Source organism: Ictidomys tridecemlineatus, chromosome 10, assembly GCF_052094955.1.
Source record: "Ictidomys tridecemlineatus isolate mIctTri1 chromosome 10, mIctTri1.hap1, whole genome shotgun sequence".
Taxonomy (NCBI): Eukaryota; Metazoa; Chordata; class Mammalia; order Rodentia; family Sciuridae; genus Ictidomys; species Ictidomys tridecemlineatus.
This window is the reverse complement of record NC_135486.1, coordinates 33,576,613-33,594,704: the sequence shown is the minus strand read 5'-3', so window position 1 is coordinate 33,594,704 and position 18,092 is coordinate 33,576,613. Positions and strand designations below refer to the sequence as shown.

The 18,092-nt window shown below is 40.5% G+C and overlaps 1 protein-coding gene across 2 annotated transcripts in view; it reads left to right on the top strand.

Moving 5' to 3' along the window:
• The window catches only part of Dstyk (dual serine/threonine and tyrosine protein kinase), a 52,125-nt gene extending 36,957 nt beyond the window's left edge, over positions 1-15,168 (top strand). Inside the window, exons 5-13 of one of the 2 annotated variants that reach the window (XM_005329509.4) lie at positions 311-394; positions 1,097-1,273; positions 2,219-2,348; positions 2,936-3,092; positions 3,753-3,885; positions 5,934-6,047; positions 7,844-7,958; positions 10,107-10,241; positions 10,630-15,168. In XM_005329509.4, the coding sequence (XP_005329566.1) occupies positions 311-394; positions 1,097-1,273; positions 2,219-2,348; positions 2,936-3,092; positions 3,753-3,885; positions 5,934-6,047; positions 7,844-7,958; positions 10,107-10,241; positions 10,630-10,817 (1,233 nt within the window). In that variant the 3' untranslated portion in view covers positions 10,818-15,168. The remainder of the gene's footprint in view (positions 1-310; positions 395-1,096; positions 1,274-2,218; positions 2,349-2,935; positions 3,093-3,752; positions 3,886-5,933; positions 6,048-7,843; positions 7,959-10,106; positions 10,242-10,629) is intronic. The other variant, XM_040277857.2, reaches the window with a different exon arrangement.
• The last annotated feature ends 2,924 nt before the right edge of the window (positions 15,169-18,092 follow it).

The window sequence follows — 18,092 nt, the reverse complement described above, 5'->3', positions numbered from 1 at the left end:
CCAACTTCAAATTAGCCAGGATTTTCCCTCTCAAATTTTTACCTATTGTTTGAATTTTATTGTTTTCCTACCAGTGACCATTGCCAATGGGAGGTGCTGGTGAGCTGTAAATTATAGTCAGTAAACATGAAGAGGAAGTAAAAAGGCCTAACTAGTCACAGAGTATGCAATCAACTTGAGTTAATTCTGTATATATATATATATATATATATATATATATATTGAGGGATAAATTTGGAAACCTTGAGACTGGACTGTGTTCTTGAAGTAAATATCCTGTATTGAATTTTCTTTGTGTATACTCTTTTAGATCTTAAATGCTGCCTATCATGTTGAAGTCACGTTTCACTCAGGGTCCTCGGTTACAAGGATGCTGTGGGAGCAAATCAAGCAGGTAGGCGTTGCTTTGAGGGACAGTTTTCAGTTCCTTATTGACTTACAGGGATCCTAATCACTCTAGGAGGGAGCACATGGCTAGGATCTCCTCTTAAGATAGATTGGCCTTGTGTTCTGATTGGTCTGCCTGAGAGAATTCTAGTTTGTGCCTATTAAATAATTATTAACCGTGATCCCTTTCATTCTTAAAAGTGGTAGGTTTAAATGATATTTCATGGAGCCATAAGCCTCTCCATCACTAGTTTTTTCATATTTTTCTTAAACAGACTGGATGTTTTCTCAGAATTAGTGGTGGTGTTGCCACAGGCCAAGGAATGCAGTTCCTGTTCTGGAATTGACTCTGTCTCTTGTGCTGTTATGTTATATTATGAAGTAGTTATTTACTGCTTCAGATTCGGACACTCCCCAAGACTGCATATAATGTATTGAGGGTTTGTGAGCATGTAGACTCATAGACTCAACCTACTGTTTTGTTTTTTTTGGCTTAGTGTTCTTTGATACCTTCCTCTGGGCTGAACCCTGATTGTGGGGTAGATAGGGCTAGATGGAATTAGAGAGGAACCTTGAACTTCATGAGGCTCTTATTCTTAAGAACCTACTGCTAATGGGTGGGTAATCCAGAAAAGGAAGGGCATCATTTGGACCTTCTAGTAGTTCCTTTCTCCATCCCTCAGTGATCTCACTGTCCTTATCTTGGCAGATCATCCAGCGTATCACCTGGGTGAGCCCACCTGCCATCACTCTAGAATGGAAGAGGAAGGTGGCCCAGGAAGCCATTGAGAGCCTCAGTGCCTCCAAGTTGGCCAAGAGCATTTGCAGCCAATTCCGGACTCGGCTCAATAGTTCTCATGAGGCTTTTGCAGCCTCCTTACGGCAGGTTGGTATGTAGGAAAGGAGATACAGCTAAAATAAGCAAAGGAGAGCTTCATCAAAAGAAGAATATTTTGCTCTTTTTTTAATATTTATTTTTTAGTTTTAAGTGGACACAATATCTATTTTACCTTTATGTGGTGCTGAGGATTGACCCAGAGCCCCAAGCATGCTAGACAAGCACTCTACCACTGAGCCACAACCCCAGCCCCAAATATTTTGCTCTTTGCTGTGTCCATATTATTTTGAAAAAAAAAATCACCATTGTATTTTTCTATTTTGTTAAAGATAATTCTATATTATAGTAAGTTTCACCAATAAAATTTTAATGTGGATATTTTTTTAACTCTAGGGAGAATGGAGGGAGCTCAGTTAATTTCTCTCAATTTCACTGAATGAGGAAAAAAAAGATACAGGCTCAGTTCCATGGCACACACTTGTAATCCCAGCTTCTCTGGCTAAGACAGGAGGATCGCAAATTTGAGGCCAGCCTGGGAAAGTTAGCAAGACTCTTTCTCAAAATAAAAATTATAAAGGGCTGGGGATGTAGCTCATTTGTAGAACACCCAAGGATTCAATCCCTAATACTGAGGAAAAAAAGAAAATAGAGGTATAGGAACTTTTTTGTAAGTTTATATAGTGTTTTTAGGAATGAATGACAGAGATGACTTTCCAATTTCCATTCTAATTCAGTTTCATGACATAACTTATGTGTGCGCATGTGTGTATGTGTGTGTGGAGAGAGTGGATAGATGTGACTGTGTATCCAAGAGAAAAAATTACTCTTTATTGAAAGTTCTGATTGTAACAGTCACTGCGCTAAACGTGCTTTTTAATTCTCACAGTTTCCCATTGAGGTAGATATTATTATTCCTGTATAACATGTGAGGAAGCTGAGGCTAAGGGCTTAATGTGTCTTTTATTATGTGTCTTTTCTCTGTTTCCCTCCTAGCTGGAAGCTGGCCACTCAGGCCGGCTGGAGAAAACTGAAGATCTGTGGCTGAAGGTTCGGAAAGACCATGCCCCACGCCTGGCCCGCCTTTCTCTGGAGAGCCGTTCTTTACAGGACGTCTTACTGCATCGTTAGTCCTTGTTTTTTGTTTTGTTTTTCTGGCTTCTGAGAAACCTAATGTCTCAAGCTACTTCCTTGTGGAGTTGCTTAAGCACTTATTGATGTGACTTTGAATTTTTTTTCACTCTTAATTTTCACTCTTTTAAAAAAAATTTTTTTTGTAACTTATTTACTTTTTTATGTGGTGCTGAGGATCGAACCCAGTGTTGCACATATGCTAGATGGACACTCTACCACTGAGCCACAAGCCCAGCCCAACTTTGAATTCTTGAAGTCTGTTTGGTCCTGCTACTTATTTTTGTTTTGTTTATTATTTATTTTTATGTGGTGCTGAGGATTGAACCCAGTGCCTCACAGGTGCTAGGCAAGTGCTCTACCACTGAGTCACAACCCCAGCCCAGGTCCTGCTATTTATATAGCTTAAATAACATTACCAAAGTTTATTTAGTTACTTTCCACTGTTTTAGAATGACACTAGAATTTCTTCCCCTGGCATGATTATGACTTCTGGTCTCTAGGCAGGCCTACATCTAAGAATCTTACAGAGGTTTCCCAGTAAGTTCCCTCCTTCCTTTTCTCTGTCTCTGTCCCATGTAGGTAAACCTAAACTGGGACAGGAACTGGGCCGGGGCCAGTATGGTGTGGTATACCTTTGTGACAACTGGGGAGGACACTTCCCTTGTGCCCTTAAATCGGTCGTCCCTCCAGATGAGAAGCACTGGAATGATCTGGCTTTGGAGTTTCACTACATGAGGTGGGTCCTAGTCTCATCCATCTCTCTGGGAAAGATCCTTAGAAGAGGCCAGAAACCGGGAATAAGTGTTGTACCAAAAGCTCCAGCTCCCAGTTTCTCCATACCTAGGTTTCAAAATGTTTGTGGGTCTAGCCTAGCCATAGGTACTCTTTAAGGACTTTACTATCTTGGTTTGGTCTTTTCTAGCCAGTTTAAATTCTTAGATTTCTCATTCCATTTAACTTTCTTTCTTTTTTTTTTTTTTTTTTTTTTTGGTATTGGGGATTGAACTCAGGGGCACTTAGCCACTGAGCTAACATCCCCAGCCTTTTTATTTTTTAATTTTTTTGAGATAGAGTCTCACTGAGTTGCTAAGACTATCTTTGAATATGGAATCCTCCTGCCTCAGCTTCCCAAGTTGCTGAGATTACAGGCATGAGCCACTGTGCCCAGCTGTTTATTTAACTTTCTTCCTTAGTCATCAAGGCTTGTTGATTTTTAGATTCCATGATTCTTTTTCCTTGGTGGAAAGGTTATTCTGTTAGCACTCTGTCTATACTGAGCGCATTCCCTATGGACCTAAACTAAGCATGGTCTTAAAGCTGTTCCTTCTTACCTTTTGACATGTTATGCGAGATTAGAACCCAAGTATTGTAGCCCAGACTTCTCTTCTTCCCACAGATCTCTGCCGAAGCATGAGCGATTGGTGGATCTCCATGGTTCAGTCATCGACTACAACTATGGAGGTGGCTCTAGCATTGCTGTGCTGCTCATTATGGAGCGACTACACCGGGACCTCTACACAGGGCTGAAGGTGAGGCAAAGCAGGGAGAGATTTCTATCCAGCTGAGGACTAGAACCTCTACTTCCCTATTGGCCTTTCATCTATTCCTGTTTATTCAGAGCCTCCTATTTTCATAAGATATTGTTGGAATTATCAGATTTTATTGCACTTATATCCAAAATCCTTAAAAATGTCTCAGACGTAAAAAATTCTTTTTTTTTTTTGTCCCAGTATTTATATCCAGAATACTGTCATTTACTGTCATTTATAGTAGTGATGAAAATTAGAAGAGCAGAAAAACTTCCTGGAACTCTGTTCCCCTTTCTCTCTTTTTTTGTTCTTGGTGGATAAAGCCAGTTTTATTTAGTCAATAAATATTTATGTATAACGCAGTGTATTAAGAACCATTAGGGAATATAAAAAAATATAACATCCAGGAGCTTTCAAAGGAATCACAGTCAATATTTCATGAGGATGTGGAGTTTGAGTTTGACACGCGTATCAAAATGGGTAAAATTTTGGCAGTTGGAAAGAAAGAATTGCTGTAGAATTCAAGTTTGTTTTAGACAATGAAAACTCCAGATTACACATTCTAACACAAGTCCCAATAAGGTTTAGAACAGAAATCATGGGCTGGGGCTGTAGCTCAGCGGCAGAGCTCTTGCTTAACATGTGTGAGGCACTGGGTTTGATCCTTGGTTCCACATAAAAATAAACAAATAAAAGCAGTCTGTCCATTTACAACTACAAAAAAAAATTGTTTTTAATCATATGATGTTTTTATGAATTGAGATATGCCACACTGAAGAATTTTATTTGAGTGAAGATGAAACTTTCAGTTGGATATTGCAATTTAGATGAGTTTCCCTCATCTAAAACCACCACCAAAAGGGAGGTTTCTTGGAGCTGGGAATGTAGCTTAGTGGTGAATTGCTTGCCTGGCATGCACAAGGCCCTAGGTTCAAGCCCCTGGGCTGAAGGAAAAAAAAAAAAAAAAGTGGTTTATTTTGTTTGTTCCCTACATTCAAGCTGAGGAGAGAAAAACAGATATCAGAATATCTAGGTAGTCCCTTCTTACAGATTCCTTTTCTACAAGTTTACACAGAATCTTCCAGAACTAGGGCAGAGAACAACTTAAGTGCTCCCAGGAGTCATGATGAATTGATTGGATGAAGAAAATGACTCTTCAAATGATCCCCTCTATTACAGACGAGTTAGGCTCAGAACGTCTGATGCTTTTGTACCTATGGACTAGCAGCCCCACTTGATCTTTTGGATGAATAATACAGTATTTTCCAGAACCCAAGAGCTCCTAAACTAAAGTAATATGAGTGGTATTTGAAGTCATTAAACAAAATCTGCAGTGACTAGGCCTGTAAAACATCAGAAATAAATCCACCTCTGCAGTTGAGGTGTTCAAATGTTCAAAATATGTTCATGGGAAGTTACACTCCATGTATGTATGATATGTCAAATTACATTCTACTGTCATGTATAACCAAAAAGAACAATAAAGACTTTTAAAAAGTGGGCTCATGGGCCAGGCATAGTGGCTTGTGCCTGGAATCCCAGAGGCTTGGGAGACTGAGGCAGGAGGATCACAAGTTCAAAGCCAGCCTCAGCAACTTAGAGAGGCCTTAAGCAACTCAGTGATACACTGTCTCTAAATATAATATAAAAAAGGGTTAGGGATGTGGCCAGTGGTTAAGTGCCCCTTGGTTCAATTCCTGGTATCAAAAAGAAACAAACAAAAACAAAAATCAGGGTTCATGGATTTAGTTATTTGGTTGCACCTCTCCTTGTCACCTCTGGGCATCATTCAGCTGGCCCAACTGCAGCCCCCAAGGGATTTTATCTGGCTTTGTGTTCTTTTCAACTTGCACTTCCTTGCTTTTCCTCCACTTCCCTCTCCTAACTGCTTTCCTCTTCCCCTTTTGTTTCTATTCGTTTTTCTGTCTTTGTGTGTCCTGATGTGGTCAGTCTTTTAGTTCCTCAAAGAATGAAGTCTCAGTTGGTTCAAGCAAGTTGGATTGAGGCGTTTCTCTGTTTGTGACAGTAAGTTCTTTTGTTTCTCCAAGGCTGGACTGGCCCTGGAGACACGTTTGCAGATAGCACTAGATGTGGTGGAGGGAATCCGCTTCCTGCATGGCCAGGGACTCGTCCATCGTGATATCAAACTGAAAAATGTACTGGTAAGTAGAGCTGTGTCCCCAAGAAGACACCCTGCTTCTGTGGGTGGAGGATGCACAAAATGTAAGTTTGATCCTAAGAAAAATCCAGATGGAAAGAAGTAGAGTTAACAGTATAGTGGATGGATGGTTTTCTTGGAATTTAAGGTTAGGCAGGAGTTTCAGTACAGACCTACCTTATAGTAGTATAGAGTTTTTCCCCCTGTACACTGTTGAAAAAATTTTAACCTTATAGAAAAAGTTAAAAGAGTGGTACAGTGAAGACCTAGATATCGTTTATCCAGATTCCTCTTCTCTATTTCTCTTCGCTCACTCACATTCTCACTGTTTGTATGTATACACTTACGTGCACAAACAGGCATACGTTTTCTCAGAATTTTGTGAAAGTAAGTTGCAGATAATACTTCATTTCTAAATACTGAAGCATGTATCTCCCAATAAAAAGGCAGTCTTACACAAAATTAAAATGTCATCACACCCAAGAAATTTACCATTAATACAATGTTGTTACTTAACATGCGGTCTGTATTAACAGTGTTAAAGTTTCCCCTAATATATCCAATTGCTCCAAATATGGTCTGTTTGTTTATTTGATCCAGTATCCAGTCCAAGTATCATATAGTACATTTTATTGCCATGCTTATTTAGTTTTCTTTAATCTAGAACAGACTACCTTTTTTTTTGCTTTTTATGATATTTACATTTTTGAGGAGCATAGGCCTTTGTTATTGCTTATGATGATATTGGATGAGAGCAGAGATAAATTAATAAAGCTTAAAAGGTAAGAGAGTCATGAATTCACTGGTCCTATTATCTAAATTATGAAGAATAATTTGGGCTAGAGATTTGGGGTATAACTCAGTAGTAGAGTTCTTGCCTAGCATGTTCCAAGGTCCTGGATTCAATCCCCAGGACTGCAAGAAAGTAAGAGGAACTTTTGACATATTCCACTTTTTTTTTCTTTTAATTTAGACATACTCCTCTTGAAAAAGAACCTTGTTTTGTGGTGCTTTGGATTAAACCCAGGCCCTCATGCACATTAGCAAGTGCTCTGCCACTGAGCCATACACACACCTAGCCCTCCAAAAATCTTTCAACATAGACCTCTTGTAAATATCTTAGAGTATCATTAAGGTATTTCTGGTAGCACTTCAATGATGTACAAAAATGACAGCTGTTTGAGAGAAGGGAACAATCTTACTAAAAGTATAAGTGAAATCTAAGAGGAAGGCTGATCATTAGCCAAAGTGTCCCTGTCCCCCCCCCCCCATGCTGCCCCACCTCTCCCAACCATGTTGTTGCTGGGGAATCTGCCCAGGGCTTTGAGTGTGCTAGGCTAGTGCATTGCCACTGAGCTACACCCCAAATGGGAGTCACAGTGCATTCTGTTGGATTTCTCTCTTGGATCTTTAGGAAAGGAAATACAGGAATGTCAGGAAGCTTCTAGGCTAACTAGAGGACTTCACCTTTCTGTCCTGGGGTCAGGTGAAGAATCCAGAGTTGAAATGTTTTCCTCATTGTTCTTCCATAGATCCTCACTTATTCATTCTTTCAAGATTTATGAAGATTCTCATAGGTGCCAGGCTCCATGCTAAGTGCCAGGGATACAAACATGAAAGAAACAGTTCCTGCCATCAGGTTGCTCACAGTCTCTGAGGAGGAGAGTGTGAAGGTGGGCTAGGTAGAGGCAGATTTTGTTAAGCACTACTTTTAAGTGCATATTTTGAACTTGGATATACAATTGAATACTACCTGCAAGCTCAGAGACAAGGTGAATTCTTCCCCTGCTTTCTTGGCAGCTGGACAAGCAGAATCGTGCCAAGATCACTGATTTAGGATTCTGCAAGCCAGAGGCCATGATGTCAGGCAGCATTGTGGGGACACCCATCCATATGGCCCCAGAACTTTTCACAGGTAAGGTCTGGAGGGCAGGGAGTGGATTTGGGCAGGGTCAGAACTACAATCCTGAGAGCTACTCATCAGACTAAGCAGTATGCACAAGTACTGCTGGCAGGTCTGGCTGACAGGGGAGAAACCAGAGGAGGGCAAACCTAAGGCAGGTAGGGGAAAAGTGAAGAGGCATAGAAGTAGGAAGGGAAGTGCAAATGGGGAGTCACAGTGCATTCTTTTGGATTTCTCTCTCTCTGGGTTATTATGCCATCATTGCTATAATCATTTATTTATTTGATCATAAATTCTAAATCAAATAACTCTTATATAATAGCAGTTGTCTTCTATCAATAAAGAACTTGCAATTGACAAAGAGGAATATTAAGAGAGGTAAAGTAATTTGGAACCATTATCCAGCAGCATATAATTTAATACTAAGTGAAGGGCTATATGATGTACCGTTGGTGTTCCACGATGGGAAAGAGGAAGGTTGAAATGTTTGACGGTTTGTGTTAGAGGTGAAATTTTAGGTATAACTCGAGTCAGATCTGGAATGTTGGTATGTGGAAAGGGAACTCATTTATTTGAGTATATACTTTGAGGTAAGCAGTGTGGGCATTTATACATTTTGTTCCTTTAATCTTCATAATTATGTGATAATGTTGGTGTATTTTTTTGTTCATTTCCTGGACAAAGTTGAATCCAGATTGATGAATTAACTCACCCAAAAAATATTTAGCTAGAAAGTAATAGATATGGGATTTGAATCTAGGTCTTTTCTGACTCTAGAGTCCAACCATGGATCATGAAGGAGAGAAACTTCCAGAGGCTGGAGAAGGGGAAATATTAAGGAATATTGTAGAATAGAAATAATAATAGAAATAAGTATGAAAAGATAGAAATAGTGACAAGCAAGATTGGAAGTGAATACACTGAGCTTGAAATTCTGGCGGAGGAGGTAGGCCTGCTGTGCAGGAGTGGGCAGCTGCTGAGCTCCTGAGGGGAGAATATAAAGAAGATGCTTATGAAAGATTAGTTTAGCAGGAGTTGGTAGAGGGGATTTGAGTGAGAAGAACCAAAAACAATGAGAGGGTTCTGTGGTGGTTATCTCCAGGATTAGGTTGGTGTTAATGCTAAAGCAAAAAGAGATAGATTTGAAATCAATTCAGAGGATGGAATAGACAAGATTTTTTGTTATTTACTTGATATGAGTGATGAACAGGGAAGAATGACTGAAAAATGACTGAATTTTTTTAAATATATATTTTTAGATGTACCTTTATTTATTTTTATGTGGTGCTGAAAGGATACAACCCAGTGCCTTGTACATGCTAGGCGAGCACTCTGCCACTGAGCCACAACCCAGCCCGACTCTGAATTTTTGAATGGGAGTGAGTAGAGAAGGGTTGTACTATATCAGGAAAATGGAAAGGTAATTATAGGTCAGTCATTAGAATTGATAATAGCTGAAATTAGCAGAGTATTTGGTTTTCTTTTATTTTGTTCACAAGTCTTCTCTCAACTCTTCATCAAGTAATGCTCTGAGGATTAGAAGTTAGGTAGACAGCTCTAGTCCTACCCACATCTGAACCAAGTAGTCACCATTTTTCTTTCCCTAAACTGACTTTTTAAAAATATTTCTATTCCTGTCACTATTATTCTACTTTGACTGCTTCTTATTTAAAGTCCTTTATTTCTATTATAGTCTACCCTATTTTTGTCAGAATAATCTTTCTAAAATATTTTTCACATCACCTCCTGCTTTAAAGTGTAAATGATCTGCTGCCCACTGGCTCCAGACTCCTCCCTGACTTAAAAGAATCTATTATGTTCTAGTTCCAGTGTACCCACCCACCTGTATTTCCCTGATGTGACCTATTAGGATTGATTTTGTAGTTACCCCATGAAAATGAAAGGCCTTCCTCCCTTTTCCTTCATCCAGTTCAAGTGTTGGTATGCTGTCAGTGCCTAGCTTTGGCCTCCCCGTGCCTTCGTGTTCATATTGTAAACATGCCCTGACTACCTGGCAGGGCTGTTTTGAAAGACTATGGATGTTAACAGCTCCAGAAAACAACAACAACAACAAAAAAAAAACAATATAAAAAGACCTGCTAATGCACGTGGATGGTCTTCCCTCTCTGGTTCACTAGTGTTCATCCCTTCTTGCTGTAGGAAAGTATGATAATTCCGTGGATGTCTACGCTTTTGGGATTCTCTTCTGGTATATCTGCTCAGGCTCCGTCAAGCTCCCTGAGGCATTTGAGAGGTGTGCTAGCAAAGACCATCTCTGGAACAATGTGCGGAAAGGTAAGAGCCAAGGCACTGCTCTGCCTCCACTCCTTTAGTGAGAGCAGAGTCTGGCATTGCAGCAGGGCCCTGTCTTCTCCACAGCAACACATGCATATTTAGATCATCCTGGAATCCAGAGAAGACATAAGTCAAACCTTTGCTTCCATGAAGCATTGTGTTGAACTATCTCAAAATGCTTTTTGTCTTAAAATTTCCTCTTCAATTTCCTATGTCGAGTGGGTTCCAGACTTTCTTCACTGTTCCTATTAGATTCTAACCTAGATGTCTGCAGTGGAAACCAAAGCTCCTTTTACTCTTTAGTTCCCTGAGGCCCAGCTGGCCTGGCCAGCTGGTTAGGTTGGGCTCTCTCTCACTGACTCTCTGATTTCCATGCTCCTTTCTCTAGGAGCCCGCCCAGAACGTCTCCCTGTGTTTGATGAGGAGTGCTGGCAGTTGATGGAAGCCTGTTGGGATGGTGACCCCTCTAAAAGGCCTCTTTTGGGCATTGTCCAGCCCATGCTCCGGAGCATCATGGACCGACTGTGCAAGTCAAATTCTGAGCGGCTGAACAGAGGACTTGATGACTCTACTTGAAAGCAAAGACCTTTCTCCTCCATTCTTTGTTTCTTTTTTCCCCCCTCACCTTTTGGGCATGGGGAGAATTTGACTTTTTTTTTTCATTATAGGGAGCTCCTGAGAGACTGGTGCTTGCTGGTCAACTTAAGACCTTCCTAGGCAGAGGTGGCTCCTGGACAGTGGAGAGTTGGATGACTGAGCATTCTGGGCGGGTCATGAATGCCCTATCCTATCCCTTTGTCAAAAAAGATTGTCTAAGATGTATAAAAGCTGAGGAATGTAATGTTCTGGCCTCAGAACTAAAGGAGGCAATTGTTACCATTGTCTATTCACTGTATTATGTTTTGAAGACAATAAGTGGGACACTGCAGTGGCAATAGTACTGAAAATGTATTATTTTCATGATTTCAGCACTAGCTAGGAATAGTTTGATTCTACCCAGTGGTAAGGACCACTTAGAAAATTTCAGTTTAGGTCAAGATTGTGTCAACATAGGGACACATGACAAAACTTGTGGATACCTGGATCCTGCTATCTGTAGCCAGGAATTTCAGGTTGTAATGGTCAGAAACCCCAGTAAGGGAGCTAGAAACAAACCTATATTTTTCTCACAGTGCCAGTGTGTTTACATGTATAGGGCTACACATTCCTGATTCCTGGGAGGTTTCACTATTACAATACTAAGAGACCAAAAAAGAAAGAAAAGAAAAAAGTGTGCATATGTCTGTATATACATAAGCTATTGGATTTTGAGTTACTGCTAACTCCAGAACAGAATCTGTTCTTCTACCCTTGGGTCTTCCTCCCATGCCTTCTTTTGATCTTAAGGTGGGAAAGCTTCAGATTACATGGTACTTAGGATTCATTGAGTAGAACTGACTTAAAGTGAGGCTGTGGGTAAGACCTGAGAGGGACAACGAGGGGAGGCCACGGCCTGCATACAGCCTGTTTGAAATGTGCATACCAGCTTATTTTCAAAACTTTAATCAGAAACTCTTTTGGGGGTTGAATCTAACACACTAATATTTTTAAAGCTTGACCAGTGGTTAAAAGGCCAAGGTTTCTTCTGTCCTTTCTTTACCTTATTTTAGATATAATCTGTTAGAAGAAAAAAGGAACCAGATGAAAGAGAAGAGTAGCTCTGTGGTAGCTCAGTGTGTTGGTGGCTGGAAGCTCTGCTCCCTTCTGAGTGGTCTTTGGTGGTGTTCTTATGAAGTACACATAGAGACAGAGATGGACAACTCCAGTCAGAGGAAAGGGGAACAACTTGACACTGGTGCATCTCAGGTCTTGACTTCAAGCCTTCCACCAACAAACTGTTCCATTAGATTTAGAAACACAAGTAGATGAAGAAATTGTGGAGGTGAGTAGCCTCCATCCATCTGTCCAGTCTCAAGAACTCTGGTCTGGCCCTTTGTGTTCATCTCCAAAGTGTGTGAATCAGGTTCCCAGTAGGTGTGTAAGATGAGTGTTACAGGATTGGAGCTGTAGCTCAGTGAGTGGCAGAGCGCTTATCTAGCATGGGCACTGGGTTCCATCCTCAGCACCACATAAAAATAAACAAAGACGTTCTGTACATTCAAAAAAAACTAAAAAGATGAATGTTACATTAGTTGCTGGGATTTTCTAGGTTTGTCTATAACCGAATGACCATCCCTTACATATTTACGGAGCATAAGTGGAGTCTAAAACATTTTTATGTAACTTTTATTAAAGCTCGATTTTAACTCTGGTTATGATGCAGTTGAGCACAATAACCCTTAAGCACTGCATCCCTTCAAAACTTATGTCATACTACAGACCTTTTTATTTGCAAATGATAAAGGGGACCCATTGTCTTTGGGTTCGCTGGTTCTGGCCTTGTTCTGGTAGAATGTTCAGTTTATCTCAGAACCTGAACACCTGTTTAGCTAAATACTTCAAGTCACTATTCTCAGCATGAATTTGTTGCCTTCTGGGAACTATGATGGGACTTACAGGAAGCCAGATGTCAAGTTAAAGGAGAAGCAAGTAGTCTCTACATGGGTGAAAATCATTATAATCTGTACTGTATGAAATTTCAAAGAAGTCTTATATAGTTAGTTCCTGTTGTCAGATCTTTGTCTTCTAAACCTCAAGTAATCAGAAGTCTGTACTTCCATTGTGGAGACTACATTCCTCACATTCTTGCAGAGTCTTAGCTCATACTCCAGTCACACATGGGAGGTCAGATTTTCCTACCCGAGTTCCTTTTCATTTTATCCCTGTGGCTTAGTCTGCTCTGATACCAGTTTTCTAGCAAGTTCTCTACATTTTTTTTTCCCAGTGGGAGGGAGGAAGGGAGAAACTAATGCTGAGTCAGGAGTTGTTTTACAGTTAATTTTTAAAAAGTATTCTGAGAAATGGTGCAAGATACTCCTGAAAGTCCCCAGGCTAGCCAAAGTCCACATGGATATTTGGGGGCGTTATTTAAACACTCAGCAGGCTGAGTGCAGGAATATATGTGTATGATGTGTGTATATTTTACTTTTGGTGTATAACTTTGTTAGCTGATTTTGAATTCTTAGCTCGTTGGCACCCATTATTATTATTAATGTGATGGTATGCCATGAAATGTACTGTATTGTATATTACTTGGGAGGACACTAGGCATTCAGAGAAGTGTGCAGCACTTAAATGATACAGGGCTTAGTATGGCTGAAGATTTTACCTCCCAGCTTCAGTTAGTTGTGTTCCCAAGTGGTAAGGTGAGATTGTGACTTAGGGAGGAAGAAGAGTGGCATGAAGAATTATCCTCACTGTATTCAGTCCTTCTAAAGAATTGAATGAGGGCAGTTTACCCTAGCCCAAAAATGTTCACCTGGCTATTTTTAATGAAAAATTGCTCATTTTGCTGAGCGAAAGGCTTCATGGAGAGCAAGAAATGATGGTGACACCTGGGGCCTGGGATGGCTGACCTTGTGCCTAGAGAGCTAGCAGCAACGTGGTTGCCTAGGAACTGCTGTTCCAAGAGGTGTCCACAGGCATCCCTAGTTCTTGAACCGCCTATTACTGCTCCAGGAAGGGGACTGCACTGATTGTTCCCAGACCAAAGAGAGTCAATTTTGACTCCCTCAACTTTAAGGGGACAGAGCTTCGCAGCAACTGCTCCTAACTTAACACTAAAGCTGGAGGAAACAGTGGAGGAAAGGATTCATTACTGATAGATAGGACTAGGGGAATGATAGAACTTTTGACCAGTACCTGTAAACTCCCAAATGCAGTTTTGTATCTTTGCTTGGGCTGCCAAAGAAAAGTTGGAGGGCTGGGGGTGTAGCTCAGTGGTAGAACATGTGCTTACCATAAACCTGGCGGGGTGGGTTCAGTTCCCAGCATGAACAAACAAACAAAAAAACCAGAAAAGGTAGAGTGTTTGGAAAATTTTTTCCTGACAGAAGTGGCTTAGGATGGCAGGGCTGCGGAGTGACAACTGCACTAAATGACACTTTGTTTTTTTGGCTTATTATTTAGCACTGAGAAGCCCAGGGAAGTGGTGATTACAGTAGCACTTTGGGAAACTGAGGTACTCTCTGGCCATGCTTTGGAGAGACACCATGCTTGGTATTCTGTCGGGCTCATCAGGAAGCCTCCAAAGTTCAGGTTGTATCAGAGCCGAATAAAGAGTCCTGGAAAAGTCCATTGCTGAAAGGGGAGTTACTTTAAGTTTTCAAATCTTGATTCTTGGGTTTGCTGGATTAAATAACCCACTTTTTCTTTAAAAGAAAATGAGGTTTATTCTAATGATGGGGGTGGGATGGTTTAGAGCTAGTGTGATAAGTGGGTAAGAAAGGAGTGATCTGGAGGCACTTGCTTTGAAAATTCCCCTGGAGGTTTTAAGTAGCACTATGGTTCTTAAGAGTTTTATTGTTAACATCATCTGCTTTGTTAATTTCTAGTCCAGTTGAGGAGATGGCAGAGACTGTTGAGAATATCTGACCTGGGGAGGCCAGCTTGCTCAGAGAGTCCATAAAGAAAATTGGCCTGGACAGTTTATGGTCTTTATGCAATGTTTTTTTGTTTATTTTAAAGAACTAATGTTTATTACAGTGTTAAATAAAAGTGTAACATACTAAGTGTGTAGAATAAAAGTGCAATAACAAGAGAAAATTACTTTGGCACAAACGTCAGTCTCTATACTCCCTTCTTTCCTATAATATCTGGCTTTTTCCAAATACTGTTACAGCACGACCACGATGTATGTATTTTTAAGAGATACAACTAGGGGTCAGGTCTTCATCAGTGTAATTTTGAATGGTCAGGTTTGGTTTTTTAGAGTATTCTGTATAATCATTAGGATGCACAAATACCAGATGTGCTATATAATAAAGATCATATTAACATGTTAGTTTTACATCTGTTTGGCTTTGGCTTTGATTTCACTACCCATGTGAATAGGATGCTCCCTGATGCATTCCATTCCACTGTTACCTGCGGTAAGTCTTGCCCTTTGCCTTAGGGGAGACTGATGCCACACGCCACTCCTCCAGCAGGGGCCTTATTCCGTAATGGTCATTACTCTTGGTAACTGAATATTTTGCGTTACTACTACTAGCAGTGTATTTTTCAGACCCTATCCTGAGGTGACCCCCTTTACTCCAATTTTCAGCACGAACTTGCAGCATTCAGAGTTTATACATGAGTCTAGTTATTCCTTATTAACTGTGAGCTAATTGGGGGCTATAATCTATGTACCAGTTTTTCTGCATTTGGAATACTTTCAGTTCATATAGGCCCACCCCACTGTTCAGGTTTGCTTGTTCAGCAGTGCCTGAAGGTGCCAGTGTGGGCCTCCACCTGAAGCAGCACTGTCTAGTCCCTACGGAAGGTCATCACATAGTGTGTGTCTTCTCCCATGGGTGTATTTGTTTTGGTTTGTTTGGGGTGACTGTATCATATTGAACATGTGGCTGAGTCACTGTTTGCAAAAACTGCTTGTGATTTGACTGCAGCACAAGGTTGGCCAGGAGATGGCAGCACATCTTAAAGAGTTAGCGAGTTTCTACTTAAGAGAAAAGTTCAAAGTGAACATCTGGTTGGTCCCCAACCTAGCCTACACAGCAGTGGTCACACAATGCTGGTAAGCCTCTTCTGCTGGTGAAACCTCACTAACTCCAGCTTCCCTTCTCAGCCAGTCATACCCTACCTTTTATGCACATACTCTGTATTCTCATATAAAGTTCAATGTGATTGAGCTCCCTTAACCTCCCCCCTTCCCATTGCTACATTGGAAAAAATAACATGTGGTGTACACATTTTTAGATTTAATATGCTCTTTTAAGCAGGCATGTTCCTTGAAGTAGGGCAACTTGGGTGGCCTTCCTGGTCCTATGTTTGAGTGAGGCTCAGAGGGGAGAGGCTACCAAATTTTTGAATATTATTAAATTCTTCAAAATTTCTACCTTTAGCAGAACTCCATGAGGCACTAATTGAATAGCCTCCTTTTGAAACAGTGTACTTATCACAAGTGGTCACATGCTGACTGAGGCTCCTTAGGATTCTTCTAGGGATAGCTTCTTCCTTAATACACTCTGAAGGAAGCACTTCAAGTCTGTGGGAAAAAATAGACTATTCAATAAAACTAGCTATCAACCTGTCTGTTCCTGTAACAAATACCACAAACTGGGTGATTTTAAATGATACACACTTATTGACAGTTCTGGAGGCTGGGAAGTACAGGGTCAGGACATTAGCAAATTTGGGTCTGGAAAGGGCTGCTTTGCTTCTAAGAAGGTGCCTTGTTATATCCTTTAGAGGAGACTAATGCTGTAGAAGCACTATGGAAGCACCGAGGGCAAAAAGGGATGAACATGTCTTCACATGGTGGAAGAGATGGAAAGACCAGACAGCTCTCTAAAGTCTCATTGATCCCATTCATGAGGACAGAGTCCTCATGGCCTAATCACTTCTAGTGTTAGTCAGGTTTCTGTTGTTATAACAAATATCAGAAAGTATTAACTTATGAAGAAGAAAGGTTTATTCTGGCCCACAGTTTCAGAGATTTTTAAGTGTACAATCTGCTGGCTCTGTTGTTGGTGAGGCAGCGTATCATGATGGGAGTATGTTGTAGAGCAAAATCATTTACCTAATGGCTAGGGAGCAAAGAGAGAAAGAAGGAAGCAGCCAAGGTCCCACTGGCCCACTCTAGGCATGCCTTAGTGATTTTGGGATATCCCACTAGCTCTATCTTTTAAAGCTTCCACCCCCTCCCAAAATCACTACACTAGGAACCAGGCCTTTACCACATGGACCTTTGGAGGATGTCCAAGATCCAAAATAGGGCACCTCCCAAAGTCCCCTAATTACCATCACCTTGAGTTTTAAGTTGCAACATACACAAGAGTCATATACAAACTGTAGCACCATCTGAGAAAAAATAGACTCAAATCCTCATCAGAACAAACAAATAGGAGCTGTGGCTCAGTGGTAGAGCATCCATGAGGTGCTGGGTTCGATCCTCAGCACCACACTAAAATAAAATGAAGATGTCCACTTACATCTAAAAAATATCAAAAATAAATTTTAAAAAAGCTCAGTTGGTGCGGTGGCACACACCTGTAATCCTAGCCACTCAGGAGGCTGAGGCAGAATTGCCAGGGCAACTTATCGAGTTTATGTCTCTAAAAGAAAAAAATAAAAAGAGCTGGGGATTTAGTCAGTGCCCATCATTCAATCCCTGGTACCAGAAAGAGAAAGAAAAAACATTATGAAAGTATGTTTGTTTATAGAACAGAGAACTTCTTCGAATGTGATGGAAAACCCAGAAATCATAAAGAAAAAAAATGATCAAAATGTTAAGTTATGTACAATCCAAGACACCTAAACCAATCTTAAGAGGATAATTGCAGTAAATAGCAAATACAAGGTTTACATACTTAGTATATGAAGAAATCAGTAAGAAAAAAGTTGTCTAAAAATAGATCACTAGTAATTATTTGAAAAGATCTTCATCTTGCAAGCAACTGGGTAAATGCATAAGAAAATGAAAAAGCTATTTCCATCTATTAATTTACCAAAATATACATACTTAAAAATCTCTGTTCATGGTGGTGTAGGGATGAGCACTTCCCTATGTTGGGAAGCTGCCAGAGCAGCAGAAGTGGCAGTACCTATAAACACTTTATTTTTTTATTTTTATTTTTAAAGAGAGAGACAGAGAGAGAGAGAGAATTTTTTTATTATTTATTTTTTAGTTTTCGGCAGACACAACATATTTGTTTGTATGTGGTGCTGAGGATCGAACCCGGGCCGCACACATGCCAGGCGAGCACACATGCC